Source organism: Myotis myotis, unplaced genomic scaffold, assembly GCF_014108235.1.
Source record: "Myotis myotis isolate mMyoMyo1 unplaced genomic scaffold, mMyoMyo1.p scaffold_m19_p_1, whole genome shotgun sequence".
NCBI classification, from domain to species: domain Eukaryota; kingdom Metazoa; phylum Chordata; class Mammalia; order Chiroptera; family Vespertilionidae; genus Myotis; species Myotis myotis.
The window spans coordinates 55,153,090-55,169,379 of record NW_023416313.1 but is presented as its reverse complement, the minus strand read 5'-3'; the positions used below and the strand labels follow the sequence as shown (position 1 = coordinate 55,169,379).

The window sequence follows — 16,290 nt, the reverse complement described above, 5'->3', positions numbered from 1 at the left end:
GAAAACATTGACTGGCTCAGAATACCAAGGATTTGGGTCAAATGGTACCTGTGATAAAGCTTGTATCTGAGTTAGGAAGTTTGTGTTTGCCTGATCCTAAAGCAGTAGCCAGCCCATTTCTTGTGCATATATTGAGTGTGTATGTATATATGAGAATTTAGTGATAACATAATAGATTTTGATTTTGTAGTTTCCTGGAAACTGGGGGAGAAGTGATTGATTCAGTTACGTGGCATCAGTAAGTATGTCTCCTGTTCTTTGTTGTTGTTGTTGTTCTTTTTTTATTGAATTTATTGATTAATAAAATTATGTAGGTTTCATGTGTACAATTCTCTACTACATCATCTGTATATTATACTGTGTGCTCACCACCCCAAGCCAAGTCTCCTTCCATCACCATTTATCCCCTGTTTACCTTCTCATACCTTCCTCTCACCCCCCTTACCTCTGGTAATCACTATACTGTTGTCTGTGTCTATGAGGTTTTTTTTCTTGCTTAAACTGTTCACCTTTTTCACCAAACCTTGCTACCCCGCTCCTCTCTAACAGCTGTCAGTCTGTTCTCTGTAACTATGAGTCTGTTTCTATTTTGTTAGTTTATTTTGTTCATTAGATTCCACATATGAGTGAAATCATATAATACTTATCTTTCTCTGACTGGCTTATTTCACATAGCACAATACTCTCCAGGTCCATCCACGTTGTTGCAAAGGGTTAGATTTCCTTCTTTTTTTTGGCCAAGTAGTATTCCATTGTGTAAATGTACCATAGCTTTTTTGTCCACTCATCTACTAATGGTATGTCTTCTTAATACTAAAAAAGTACTGCTAGCTTTACTTACTGGTGTTTTTTTATTCCAAAAATGATTTCCATTTAATTGCTAATTGACTTTATAATTCAAGTAAGAATCACAGTGTCTCAAATAGCACTGTAGTAAAATTTTAATAAAACAAAAATTTAAACTTATTTTAAATAATGTGATAGTTTCTACAAGATCAAAGCACGCTATCCTTTAACTCATGGGACAGATAAGTAGCTACAGCCAGTATGCTTGCGGAAGAACAAGTAATCCATGAGGCCCTGCACTGATGACTGTGTCTCCTCAAGGCAGAGTAACTGATCCCCTTTTATCGCCATCTCACCTTAGTAGAACTTCTGCCTCTTTCTTATAATAGGCAGGTGGGAAGAGGTAGTAAGAAGAGCAGGTTCAGCCAATTAACGTAAAAGCAGAAAGTAAAGGTTGTTATTTTTTTCTGATTATTTTCTAAATAATTTAGCTACTACTTGAATGGACGAACTGCTACCAAAGAAGATTTCCTAAACCCTGATGTATTGGATACTTTTATTTTACCTGTGCAAAAAATTTTTCAGGTAATAGTCTTTTATTCTTTTTTATGTAAAACCAAAGTCCTTATTCTGTGGTTTAGCTAGTGCCAAATTCTATAGGTGTATACATTTACATGTTTTCTAATCTTAGAGAACAGGCACTAATCTTATGCACCTTCTGTCCCCTTAGCCTCAGGTCCTACCCGTGGACGTTGATTAGAAATGAAAAATACTTCTAATAGCCTTTTGGTAGAATTAACTTTCATAGGCTATAAGAATGAGATTGTTTACATTTATTCCACACCTAGAATTCCAATAAAAGTAAGTTACCCAAGACCTAAATGATTGCGAACATATTTTGTAACTTTATTGGACAGATGGGTCTGGGAATACAAGATTTTGAATATCATTAATCTCCAGCACCATAGTTGGTCAGCTTGCTTGCATTTACCATGGAGACTTTCCTGTTTCATAGGTTGTTGAGATGACCAGACCCCACAAGAAGGTTTGGTTAGGAGAAACAAGCTCTGCGTATGGGGGTGGAGCACCCTTGCTGTCCGACACCTTTGCAGCTGGTTTCATGTGAGTGAAGTAGCACTCGCCTCAGGGACCAGATTTCAGCACGCTCCTATTCTATTCGGTTGAAATAACTCATCAGCCAAAAGTCTGATCAATGATGGTTTCTGTGGCTGAGCTCCAAAATTTGTGCCAGATTTTGTAAAATAATGATTTACTAAAGCTTGTTGGACATACTGTGTTTAATCATTGTATGAATGAATTGCTTTAGAAGTTCTGTTCCTTAATTTTGGCCCATGGCCATGCCAAGGATTCCGCCTCTAAAGAAGTACATTGTAAAAACAAAACAAAACAAAACAAAACAAAAAACGTTGTAAAGGAGTGTATCTATAGCTCTGACTCTGGAAGGATTTGTAGTACAGGCTACACAGTTATTACAGATTCCCAATAAGTTTAGAGCCTGAAGTATGAGGTCACACCAGAGGACCTATCAATGAATTTAAATTAACTCCTACTCCAACCACCACAAACTTGATTGCTTTAAACAACCGGTTAACTTACATTCCATTAACACCGTTAACACTCTCATATTGAGACTTATTCTCTTTCCTCTCCTTACACAAAGTAGGAGAATAAGCCCAGAATAAAGTACAAATCATTTATGCTCTTGGGGGCATGATGAGTAGAGAAAAAAATGGAGATGTTTGTTTTGCCATTAACTAAAGATAAGGGGCAGGAGGTGTCTATAAAAGTTTCAGTGTGATCCTACTTATTTCACATTTAACTACTCCTGACTACATGGAACCTTGTAGTATTTAGACCTCACATAGGGATGGGGAGGAGGGGTACCTTGAAAGATAAGGAATAATTATCTGTGGGGGTAGGAATTTATCTACTCCGTTTTATAGACCAAATCTTAGCCTGAAGGGGACTTCTATGGCGTATTAACAGTCCTCTAGGACTTGTAATCATGCAGAAGTATGGGAACTTGTGAAGGGAAGGATAGTCTCCATTTGATTTGAGTGACTTATTTACAATTAATACCAGTTTTCTGGTTTCATAGATGAATAAATCAGAATAGTCGATAATTAGAATTAAGTTGTTTTGTTTTCCAAGTTTGAAATAAGTCGGGCCTCACTGTTCCAGGTGGCTGGATAAATTGGGCCTGTCGGCCAGGATGGGCATAGAAGTGGTGATGAGGCAAGTGTTTTTTGGAGCTGGAGACTACCACTTGGTGGATGAAAACTTCGAACCTCTACCTGTAAGTGATCATTACTCTTCTGTTTCTGTGAGTAGTTTAGACTATACTGAGGACCCCTGTATTAACCTCCTATGAATTGTCAACCCTCTCAGTAAACTCAGTGCTCTCAGTATAGCCAAACCATGGAAAGGGTAGAGAGAATCCATTCTAACTTTTTTTGTATGTCAAGAGAAGAACTTGAGGCCCAGGAATAATGTTTTTAATGTGGACGTGGTGTGGGATTTCTTTAAAAGGGGTCATTTGAAATTTTATGACTCTCGTTTTACAAGATATAAAACTTGGATCAAAAATGTTTAAGAGTAAATCAATGTTAAAATTGGTTATAGTATCCAAAGCTTTAAAACTTTTATGTCATTAAATCATAATTTATTTAACCTTAAGATAAGCCAGTAGTATCACGTATTTGTTCAAAAATCTCACCCAAAGAATTGGCTATTTTATAATAATCTTCAAGGTATTTGTGAATTTTTAAAAAATCCACCCTACCTCCAATTGCATCTGGTGCTAAATTAGGTAATGTAGCCTTTCTATCTAAAAAGGCACCTGGAATCTATATGTGTCTAAAAATTGAAATAGTATAGATATCTCCCTAAGAAGTATGACCTTGATTTTTATTGTCTAAAATTATATTTGAGGATATCTGTTTTCTAAGAATAATTCCTAAAGGAATTATGTGAATATTATAAGAAAGCTAAGTAAGTTTGCAAAAAGCACATACCAAAATATAAGCTAGGCTTCTGTGGTTTGTAGCTAGATTACTCAACAAAATTGCTTTTAATCTATAGTGGTCCAAGCTCATGGAACACACTGTTCATAACTTTTAGAAAATTCTTAGAAAAATGACCTTGCACAAAATAGAATCTGTCTTCCCCCAAGTGTATTATGAGCCATCTATAAAGTTAAACCAAACATGATCATTTCATTAGACAAATATCCATAATCTACTGCTGGCCCTTTCTTAAATTGGCCTTGAGCAACAAAGGTAAATAAATAGTTTCTACAAAATTCACTTTGAGTACAATGTCTAGAAACTAGCCAGCTTATCCTGTCACTCTTTGTAAATAGTGCCAGTTATTTAGTTTGTTATCTAAATCTTCTCAGTGCATAAACCTTTGGCTTCAGACCCTTTTATATGCACTAACTATACTTCTTCCTTATAGTGCAGGATCAGCTAGCAAAACTTGCAAAAATAAATGTACCGTATTACTATGAATAGGATTAAGGGAATTGGCCTTAAACCTATTGTACCTGTCTGTTTTCTTATTTGAATTGCATAACAATCCCAGAAGCCGGAAAGACAGGTATCTTAAATCCTTGTTTTTCAGTTGAGGAAGTTCTAATTGAGATGAAGTCATGTGATTTGCTCGAGGTCACACAGTTAGCCAGTATTATTATAAAGAGTCCTGTTCAAATCCTGGCTTCAGGCCTGCATGCTTTCTACCCAGGAACTGAACCGGGCTCAAGTTATGTCTCTTGTGAAACATTTCATTGATTCTACTCTTATCTCAAGAGACTATTTGAATCCGAATTTATGGCAGAGAAACAAAAGCTGCCTACTTTCCCTAAGCAGCTTTTGGGAAGAGTTGAGGTATATATCAAGTGGTTTATTTTTAAACTAATAATTATGGAAAATTTCAAAGTAGAGAGAAAAGTGTATGAATCTCCAATCTTGTTTAATCTACAATGCTATCCACTCCTTACCTCCCATCTACTGTATTACTTTCAAGCAAATCTCGGATATATCACTTTATCCATAAATATTTTAGTATGTATCTCCTTTTTAAAAACATAACAATATCATTATTATACTTTAAAATATTAACAGTAATTCCTCAATATCATCAAATATTAAATCAGTGTTTTACATTTTTCTTATTGTTGCAAATGTTTTAATAGTTAGCATATTCAAATCCATAAGATTCACATGTAGCATTTGGTTGATATATCTCTTAAGTCTATTAATCTTTTGGGGGGTGTATTAATCTTTAAGTTCTCCTTTCCTTTTTTTTGTCCGTTGGAATTTATTAATTAAAGAAAGCAGGTAATTTGTTCCATAATGTTTCCCACATTTTGGATTTTGCTAAATTTATTCATTTAGCATGTTCCTCTGTCCCCTATAGTTCCTGTAAACTGGTAGTTTAAACTAGAGGCTTGAGCTTACTCAAGTTTTTTCTGTTTTGTTTTGCAAGAATTCTTTGAAGGTGATGTTGTGTGCTTCCATCAACAGATATATAATGTCTGGTTGTCTTTCTTTTTTTCACCTTGATAGCTAGTGATGATTGTCCCCTAATCCATTACTTTATTAGGGGTGTTAAAAGATTTTAAAGAAAATATTTTAATATCTTAAACAGAAATTTTATTTTAAAAACTTGTCTTTGTGTGTGTGTGTCTAAAAGTTCTGCTTTGAGCTTTGCTTTCAATTCTTGCATGATAGACAACAGAGAATATTTAAATTGTCTCTTAGTCAATAATTGCAGTCTTGAGCTATAACTCCTAGCAGGTATGGCCCCCTGAATTGTGGAAACATAGTCCTTTAGTGATAAAAAGCAGCAAACAAGATACTGCACTCAGATTCATGGATAACCCAAACCAAAAGATGAATCCTATTTAATTACCTCTAGAATAACAGTCACACTCTTTGTAGGATAACTACTTCATTTTGTTAAATGAAGAACTAAGTAAACATCTATTTTTGTCCCTCCTCTCCCCAACCACCACAACTAGGATTATTGGCTTTCTCTTCTATTCAAGAAACTGGTGGGCACCATTGTATTAAAGGCAATTGTGAAAGGTGAAGCCAGAAGCAAACTTCGAGTATACCTTCATTGCACAAACATCAACCAGTAAGTATGCAATACACTCTTTACAAACCAACAAGTTTTAATTAGTAAGTACCTAACTTCCTACTCTAACTCCCAGTTGTCCCCTCTCTATTCAGAGGGTCTAAGCAGTGTCATTATTCTTTTATTTTTTCCATTTATAGTGATATGGTGCCAGAGTCTAAAAAACAAACAAACAACTACAAAAAACCCCCACAAAAAATATAGCTTAAACATTAGCATTTGACTTTTACAATGACTTTGTCATAATGCATAATCAAAATATACCCTAACTTTAAATAAAGAATAGTACCAAAGTATTTTTTAAAAATATTATTTTATTGATTTCAAGGAAGGGAGAGGGAGAGAGAGAGGGAAACATCAATCATGAGAGAATTATTGATTGGCTGCCTCCTGCATGCCCCCACTGGGGATTGAGCCCGCAACCTGGGCATGTGTCCTGACCAGGAATTGAACCGTGACCTCCTGGTTCACAGGTCATCAGTCAACCATTGAGCCACATTGGTTGGGCACCAATGCATTTTTATATGAACAATTACTTCATTGAATGACTGTGAATGAATATAAATATAAATTCATATGAATGAATAATTATATGAATATACTTATCCCCTTGTATCACATCTGATCAATTTGATAGGGAAGAAGAATTAAAGAACAATATCAACAATAACAATCTTATTTTCAAAAGTTTCAACCCAGTTTATGGAATTGAGAGACCACAGAGATTTTTATAGTTTATACCCTGCCCTTGGTAGCAAAAAATGTTCCTAAGTCTCATGGATTTTTCTCTTCTTAGTTTCAATCTGTCCATCCTGATAGGATGAGAACTAAAATACTAGTTCTAGCCAAAATAGCTACCCAACATTTCCAATTTCTGGTGAGTGGCAACTCTGGATAGTGAGGGCCCCACTAGGAAGAAGTTGGGGGGTAGTTTGGATAAATAAATTCTGAAAAGTGTCAACAGATTTAATTTTCTTGTTTGTTACACTCTTTTCATAAGGCTAGAAAAAGCCCCTGTTCCTATGGTTTATAATTCAAATGCACATGAACCCACAAAATTCAACTTTTATCATTTAACCTTCCTATATTTGAAAATTAATAAGCTGCTTGGCTCCCTAGTAACTCAGCCTGGGAAAGCAGCAAAGATCTCAGGGTCCTCTGGCCCAGACAGAGGTGCTGTGAAGAGCACTGTGTAATCAGTTTCAAATAGGGCCACATTCGTGGTCTTACATCATTATAAAAGGAAGGGTAAAAGGAGGGTCCATCATCATATAAATACTAATACTTAGTAGCCATAATTATATTTGTAATCAAGTTTTTAATTGTTTAAATGAGACAAATATTTTTATTATTGAGTCAATCTATTTGCTTTTAGCCCAAGGTATAAAGAAGGAGATTTAACTCTGTATGCCTTAAACCTTCATAATGTCACCAAGCACTTGCAGTTACCACATTATTTATTTGACAAAGAAGTGGACAGATACCTTGTAAAACCTTCAGGACCTGATGGATTATTTTCCCAGTGAGTACTTTTTCTTGTTCATTTTAAACTTTCACCAAATGTATCGGTGTTTATCAGCATAGAGTGTTGATAGGGAGAAAAAGAAGCCAACTATTTCAAGTTTTCATAATTTTTAATATTCAGGAAGTTTATATATAAATACCTATTAATACACATATATTCACTCTGAGAGTCACAAGCAGAAGGGCTGAACACAAGGTAGCAGCTATCTTAGGAAGTAGTTTGCATTTCAAAACAACTTGGTATGTCAAGATCCATTCAATATATTTAGATTATTTGCTCTAAAAATACTTATAATGCTTGATAACACAGTCACAAAAGCAAAGCATACCTATATATAATTGCTATTAAGGGCATGGGGGTTGCTGTAAACTGTTATTCTGTGTGAGCTGGGCATGAATTTCTAACAGCATTAAAGTAGTTTTTTATTACTTAAGAGTAAGGAAAAAGTAGCCTGAAATGTACCTTTTAGGTGGATTATTTGAAGTTGGTCCAAAGACAATTTGGTTTCAAAAGCCAGCCATTGAATATGTGTTACAAAACACCCTATTTTCCCTTGCTGGGTGGCTTAGTTGGTTGGAGCATTGTCCTGTACACCAAAAAGGTTGTGGGTTTGATTCCTGGTCACAGCGCATTCCCAGGTTTTGGGTTTCATCCCCCATTGGGATGCATATGGGAGGCAACCAATTGATGTTTCTTTCTCTCTCTCTCTCTCTCTCTCTCTCTCTCTCTCTCTCTCTCTCTCTCTCTCTCTCCTTCCCTCCCTCCCTCTCTCCGTCCCTCCCTCTCTCCTTCTTGCTCTCTCTCTAAAAGTCAATAAAAACATCCTTGGGTGAGGATTAAAAAACCAAATAGACCATATTTAAAAGACTATCCAAGAATGTCTATGAGCTTTGAAGAGTTAGGCCCACAAACATTATCAAATTTCTGTCCAATGTGTGTTGGAAGGAGCTCTTTTCATCATGGTTATTCTCAGATTGAAGCATAAAAAATTAAGAGTTTACAAAATTCTTTTAATCTCCTCCCATCTTTGCAAATGCTATATGAGTGATGTTTTCAGTGACAATTAGCATCATAACCTGAAGAAGGACAGGAAGAATGCTTTCTCCAAAGTCCTATCCCCCATAGATAAACATTACTAACACTGGGTATCATTCCTTTATTTTTCTCCCTATGCTTTCTTTTATTATAACTGTAAGCATACAACCTCTAATGGGAAAAAGAGGAAGAACCCATAAGTTTTCCCATGTCTTTCCATGCAGAGCCTTTGTAAACATTTTAAAAAAAAATTTTTCATTGAGTTTATTGGGTGACATTGGTTAAGAAAATTATATAGGTTTCAGGTGTACAATTCTATAATACATCATCTGTATATTATATTGTGTGTTCACCACCCTGTAGACATTTTTAATGGGTTTCATGTTTTATAAAATACTATGGCTTACTTACCCTTTTCCTACTGTTTAAACCTTTTTTTCCTGTTGTAAAGAATGCATATTTGGGTAACAGGTACTTTTCTCTACTTGGGTTCTGACCCTTTTTGAGTGGGCCTTTTTAGCATATTTGTGTCTGATGCTGATAAGGGAAATGCTTTTGTAAAGTAATTGAATAATAGTTGTAGAGTTGCAAGTGTCTTAGATCATTTTAGTCCAACTTTAGGTCAGTATCTGATTCCTCCTCTGATGAAGCTCCCAGCTCTCCTGGTGACTGTTCTCGTTGGTGGGGACAAAGTGAACCTCTTTATGCCTTTTTTCTGCTGCTCTTAGTTCTGTTTTTCAGGGCAGAGGTTGGAAACTACACCTCATGCCTGTGGGCAAGTGGGTTTAGACAAGTGGCTTTTCTCTTCCTGGTAGGAAAGGTTGGCATGCACTCTGTTAATTTTTCATTTTTAACTAGGGGCCCAGTGCATGAATCCGTGCACCTTGAAAGGAACTGTGGGCCTTGAGGCTGCGGTGGGCACAGAGACAGGTCTCGGCCCATCCTCTGTGCCCTGCCCGGCCCCTCCTGCTGCAGCCCCTGGTCCCGTCGGCCGGCCCCACTCCCACTGCCACCACTGCTCTCATGCGCTGAGGGCGCCGGCCCTGCTGGCACCTGCTGATGGCTCAGAGCGATTGGGGCTGGCACCAGCAGTGGGTGCGTGCGAGTGGTGGCTGCTGCCCCAATCGCCCCTCAGGAGCAGGGGGAGGTGGAGAAGCCCTCAGGGGCAATCGGGGCCAGCAGCCGCCACTCACAGCCGCTGACAGCACCAGCAGCAGGTGCGAGTGGCGGCTCCAACACCAGCAATGGGTGCGAGTGGGGCCAGTGCTGGCAGCAACTTTGAGTGCTGGCTGGGACCGCGGAGCACGGGAGCAAAGAATTTTCAGTAACCACCAGAGGCTCGCCCCATTGACAGCAACCAGCGCTCCACGTTGGTCTGGCACCTCTGCTCACCTGCTCCACCACCCCGCTGTGGCCGAAGTCCGCCGTGTTCCGTGCCCGCCCCCTGGTGGCCAGTGCACGTCATAGTGACCGGTTGTTCGGTTGTTCTGCCGTTCGGTCTATTTGCATATTAGCCTTTTATTATATAGGATTAGTTGTCAATATTTAACAATTGACAACTACTAAAAAAAAAATCTTTAAAAATGGGTACTCTGGCAACTCGGGGCTTGTTCTTTCCTATTAGATGTAACCCCATTATGCCTGTCCTATGACACTTGCATGTATAACTTCCTTGGCCCTTGTGGGCATTTGAGTTTGCTACCCTTAGTCTGGAGCTATGTCAAATATCTCATTTTCTCCAGAACAACTCTCAAATTCTTGAAGGACAGCTGCTTTGTATTCCAGCTCTATTTCATCTGAAACTTCACAAACATATTTTATATTTCTTTGTCATCATGTTGCTGACTTCAAAATATGAAACAAGATACTACTCTCAAATAAAACCCCACCCACATTGTCCAGCCTGATGTGGAAATGATCAGTATGCTTTAAACCAGGGGTGGGGAAATCAGGCCCATGGGCCATATAAGGCTCTCGAAATCATTTAGTCTGGCCCTGCCAAGGCCTTAGGGGTGAGTTAATTAAATGTTCAACCACATATAGCAGGCTAATTTTTAAGTTGATAATTTTGTATGGCCCATGAATGATGTTATAAATATCCCAATGGCTCTCGGCATAAAAAAGGCTCCCTACCCCTGCCAGCTCACACTCTGTGCACTGATAGCATCCTTTAGCTATATTTATAGTTGATTAAACAGTTTACCCTGATGGAATTAGTAACTTGCCCGTGTTTCATCATTCTAACCCATAGCAGGATTAACTTACAATGATTAGGGTTACCTTTAAACTCTGTTGCCTATTCAAAAGTGTTTCTGAAATGTTTGGTGTACCCTTGTAGAAGGTCCTCAACATTGTGCCAAACAGCTCTTACTACTGTCACGTAAAGATGTTTTCAAGACCTATTTTTGTTTGTGGTTTCCTGATCATAGTCACAGCATTTCCTCCTAGAGCCCATCAAAAAACTGGTCTGATGCAGGTGTGAAAACAAACCCCAGGGCATGTGGACCGAGCATAACTGCAATGCGGGCTTCTCAGCCTCCAGCACAGTCATGAACATCTTTTTTTTTTTTTAATATGTTTTATTGATTTTTTACAGAGAGGAAGGGAGAGGGATAGAGAGTTAGAAACATCGATGAGGGAGAAACATCGATCAGCTGCCTCCTGCACACTCCCCACTGGGGATGTGCCCGCAACCAAGGTACATGCCCTTGACCGGAATCAAATCTGGGACCTTTCAGTCCGCAGGCCGATGCTCTAGCCACTGAGCCAAACCAGTTAGGGCTCATGAACATCTTATTCATATCTCTTATTTTTAGTTATTTTTCCTTTTTTATTTAAAAGATTATGATAAAATGTATGCCATAGTAAGAATTTCCAACAGTAGAAGAAGATGTACATAGAAAAGTCATTTCCTCACTCCTCACTCCATAGTCCCACTCCCAGGAGTTTGAGTATCATTCTAGAAGTGTGCTATCCTTAATATAAGCCTAAGTATCTCTCATTTAAAAACATCCATGTCTTTTCACATTAGCACATTCAGACCTGCTTAGTTCTTAAGATTAGATGATTTATTTAACTAATTGCCTGTAGTTGGACACTTTGATTGATCCCAGTATTTTATACACAGCATCTTTACATACTGGCACACGGAATGGGAGGATATGTCTTAAAGTACAGAGCCCAGAACTGGGCCTCTGACCAAGATTAAATGGGATGCAGTTTTTCTGCTGACTGATACTTAGGGAGGATAGAGGATTAAGAGATCTTTAAAAATGAGATATTTATAATAATTAAGGGGGAAACAATCAAGTTTTTTTTAATTTTTAAAAATTATTTAATTTTATTTTTTCAATTACAGTTTACATCCACTATTATTTTGTATTAGTATACAACATAGTGGTTAGACAATGATATACTTTACAAAGGGTTCCCCCCAATAATTCCAGTACCCACTTGGCACCATACATACTCATTATAATATTATTGATTATGTTCCCTATGCTGTACTTTATATGCCTGTGACTGTTTTGTAACTACCAATCTGTACTTTTAAATTCCTTCATCTTTTCCACCCAGTCCCTCAGCCCCTTTCCTCTCTGGCAACCATCAGTTTGTTTTCTTTATCTATGAGTCTGTTTCTATTTTGTTTGTTCATTTATTTTGTTCTTTAGATTCCACATATAAATGAAATTATATGGTATTTGTCTTTCTCTGTCTGACTTACTTCACTTAGCCTAATACCATCCAAGCTGTTGCAAATGGTAAGATTTCATCTTTTTATGGCCTAGTAATAGTCCATTCCATATATGTACCACTACTTTTTTATCCAATCATTTATCAATGGGTATTTGTGTTGCTTCTATATCTTGGCTATTGTAAATAACACTGCAGTGAACATAGAGGTGCATAGATTCTTTTGAATTAGTGTTTTGGGTTTATTTGGATATATACCCAGAAGTAGAATCACTGGGTTGTAAAAAAGTCCCATTTTTAATTTTTTTTTTAAAATATATTTTTTACTGATTTTTTACAGAGAGGAAGGGAGAGAGATAGAGAGTTAGAAACATCGATGAGAGAGAAACATCGATCAGCTGCCCCCTGCACATCTCCCACTGGGGATATGCCCGCAACCCAGGTACATGCCCTTGACCGGAATCGAACCTGGGACCCTCCAGTCCGCAGGCCGACGCTCCATCCACTGAGCCAAACCGGCCTTGGCCCATTTTTAATTTTTTAAGGACCCTTCATACTGTTTTTCCATAGTGGGTGCACTAATCTGCATTCCTACCAACCGTGCACAAGGGTTCCCTTTTCTCCACATCCTCGCTAACACTTGTTGTTTGTTGATTTATTGATGATAGCCATTCTGACAGGAGCGAGGTGGTATCTCATTGTGGTTTTAACTTTCATTTCCCTAATTGTTAGTGACATTGAGCATCTTTCCATATGTCTCTTGGCCATCTGTATGTCCTCTTTGGAAGAGTCAATTTTTAAGAGACTGTGTACAGTATGTACTCATTTTGTTTAAATGAAAATATGTGTTATACATACACAGAAAAGAGATGAAGGAATATACATCAAAATACTAAAAATAGTTTGGATGACTTAACAGGTTACTTTTGTTATATTTATTTATGAATAATGATGATATGATACTTTTACAGCACTTACCACATGCAACATACTCTTTTAAGTGTCCTACATGTATTACATGAATTACACATATGACATATATGTAACTCTGACATGAACTAATCCTCTAAATTTTTACAGTAAAAAAGTACTAATTTTATTCATGATATAAAAATCACTTGAGAAAAAGATAATAGAAATATAAACATCATTTGGAATTATGGAAGTAGTTATTAGTATAACTAAAAGCAGACTAAAGCTTTCTTCATACACTCTTGTTTACATTGGATTTGTTGCTGCGAGCATGTATTCATTTGATTTAAATAATGGTAAATATGCATGAGAAATAACACTTGTGCTTAACAAGTTTTTCCAGTATTTGACTCAGTTTTGAATTTGAATTCCCCAGTGAAATGCAAAGAAAATATAATTTGTTTTCAATCTGTGGTTTAGCCAAACAAAATCATTTTGTTTTACCCAGCAACGTACATTCTACCAAAATATCTTCACAACATAAGAAAGTAAATGTATATCTCCTGGGGAGAATAGAGTTAGAAGGCTATGGACATAGTTACCAGTGGAAACTTTTAAGTACTGTAATTTTTTTATGTTAAATGTGAAATTTACATTCCATTCATTATATCTATTTGCTCTATATAAAATATTTGCCATAAATGTTCCACAAATCCAGAAGTTATGTCATATTTATCCTTTTTTACTTCCATTTTATAGACTAATATAGATCACATGTTCCATTTTCTGTAAAGGCCCAGACAGTAAATACTTCACGCTTTGCAGGCCATATGGTCACTGTCACAACTACTCAATTGTACCTTGAAGATCATCTAGGTCAAATACCTAACTGATAGAGTGTGGAAACACAAGTTATGTAATACTAGAGGCCTGGTGCACAAAATCATGCCCGGGTGGGGTCCCTCGGGGTGGCCTGCAGGGATCAGACCCCAGCTTGTGCCCCCAGCCTCACAGCCCCGCCTGGCAACCCGCCTTGGTCTGGCACTGCCCATTCACCTGCTCCATCATCCTGCCGCAGTCCCGCTCTCGTCAGGGCCCATCGGAGCCGGCAGCACCTCCACTACCACCCGCTGCCAGCGCCACATGGCTGATGCCCGCCATGTTCGTGCCGCCCCCTGGTGGTCAATGCACATCATAGCAAGCGGTCGAACTCCCAGTCAAAAGACTGTCTGAGGGGACAATTTGCATATTGGGCTTTTATTATATAGGATAGGCTATCACAGAAAAAGTTTTTGGTCTTAAAAAGATCTCACAACTTTTGTAGAGCAGGCGGAGCACACACGACGTGGCTAACTTAAATGTATCTTTCCACGTTGCAGATCTGTCCAGCTCAATGACAAAACTCTGAGGATGGTGGATGACCAGACCCTGCCAGCTTTGACAGAAAAGCCGCTCAGCCCAGGAAGTCCACTGAGCCTGCCGGCTTTCTCCTATGGGTTTTTTGTGATAAGGAATGCCAGAGTTGCTGCTTGCCTCTGAAAATGAATGGCATACACTAGCCTTGAGATTGAATTTTTCAAGTGTATTAAGAAGAGGAAAGCAAAACTCAAGCTACAGGAAGGCAAGCAGACACCTTACAAATCAACCAGTGGGAGCTGTAGAGACAGGGACACTCTCAGGCTAGACTTAGCACAGCATTTTCTTCCCTTTAAGTAAACCACTGTTACTTTGTGCCAAACACTATTCTTGTACTTTATGTGTAATATTTTTATTTAAGGTTATTACAAATGTATATGAATGTTTCCAATACAGCCAGGAGGCAAGTAAGTGAAGGATATATTATTCGTTTTAAGAAAGTGCTTAGTTTTTATTTTCAAAAACAGTTACTAGAAGATTGTCAGATTCTTTCCTGCATGTGCTGTCTCCATGGGCTCCCATCAGAAAAAGTTTACTACCATAACCTCCAAATTATCTATAAAAGAGAGACAATCTCTTTGCACCTGGATAGAGAGCTAGAATCAGTCGCCACTTTTCTTCTCTTTGTTCTGTTTGTCTTTGTCAACAATACTATGTGAGAAGACAGATGGTGAATATGATCATATTAAACAATTATTAATGACAATCATTTTGACAGAGGTATTATGTAAAATTTAAATGAAATAAAAAATAACTATAAGGGAAATTGATTTACCAAGAGGAGAAAATTTAGTTGAATACATTATCACCATCCGTTCATGTTTACTTCTGTTACACTTTTTTCCCGCCTTTAGTTCTTATTTTAGTTGGGGAGCTTTTGGCTGCAAGTAACAGAAAATCCTGGTTCTAATGGCTTAAACAATAAGGACATTTAAAATCCCAAATTACAAGAAGTAGAAACAGGAAGGGCTCCATAGCTCAGTAAGGAACCAGGCTCTTTCTGTCTCTGCTCTGCTACCTTTAGTATTGGCTTTATTCTCAAGCTGGTGGCATGATGGCTGCAGCTGTTCCATGGACCCACGGAGACCTGGCAGCGTCCAGGGAAAGAAGATGAGCAATTTTTCTGTGTCTCCTTCACAGACTTGAAGAACGCTTTCACAGAGGTTCTCCCAGCAAACCTCTCCTTGTGTCTCCTCAAGTCTTATTATTGGTCAGGAATAGACCCCGTGGCCATTCTCCCAGTCACTGCCAGCATCACTGAGATTCCTACAGTTTCCTGCTAGTAATCTTTTGGAATGGAGCGGGTGTCGGGAAGCCCATGGCACTGACCACTACACTTCTATACTTTTATCCGTGACAGGATGTATTCCTTTCTCCTGTATCTTAATTTCTAGAAATGTAATCTTCTTCATATTTATGCCAACTATGAATAAATAGTGTGTCAATTAAATTTAATCACATTTATGAGGAGCTAAAGCTGGAACTTAAAGTTGGATGCTTAAATACCCTTACATTTTGTAGGTATGTGGTTTTTATATTTTCACAGTTGAAATAAAGCAATTTTTGTAATCTCAGTATTGCACAATTGTTCTTTTAATAAAGCTTCAGCCTACATTTGGAAGCCTTGTTTTCCTCCACTGCATTGTTTACACCTCCTATCTTGACTTGTCCCTTCAGTCTGACACCAAAAGAGGTGACCTTGACGCAAAGGGCTCATCAGACATAGACACAATTTTCTCCCTCATCATGCAGATTCATTGTTA

The 16,290-nt window shown here is 37.9% G+C and overlaps 1 protein-coding gene across 8 annotated transcripts in view; it reads left to right on the top strand.

The window, feature by feature from the left end:
- HPSE (heparanase) overlaps positions 1-16,101 on the top strand; it is a 37,972-nt gene extending 21,871 nt beyond the window's left edge. For 2 of the 8 annotated variants that reach the window (XM_036338192.1, XM_036338172.1), the window contains 7 exons: positions 191-238; positions 1,278-1,371; positions 1,802-1,908; positions 2,989-3,103; positions 5,828-5,946; positions 7,322-7,468; positions 14,491-16,101. In XM_036338192.1, coding sequence (XP_036194085.1) covers positions 191-238; positions 1,278-1,371; positions 1,802-1,908; positions 2,989-3,103; positions 5,828-5,946; positions 7,322-7,468; positions 14,491-14,650 — 790 coding nt within the window. In that variant the 3' untranslated portion in view covers positions 14,651-16,101. The remainder of the gene's footprint in view (positions 1-190; positions 239-1,277; positions 1,372-1,801; positions 1,909-2,988; positions 3,104-5,827; positions 5,947-7,321; positions 7,469-14,490) is intronic. The other 6 variants (XR_004972474.1, XM_036338181.1, XM_036338187.1 and 3 more) reach the window with 6 other exon arrangements.
- Positions 16,102-16,290: the final 189 nt, after the last annotated feature.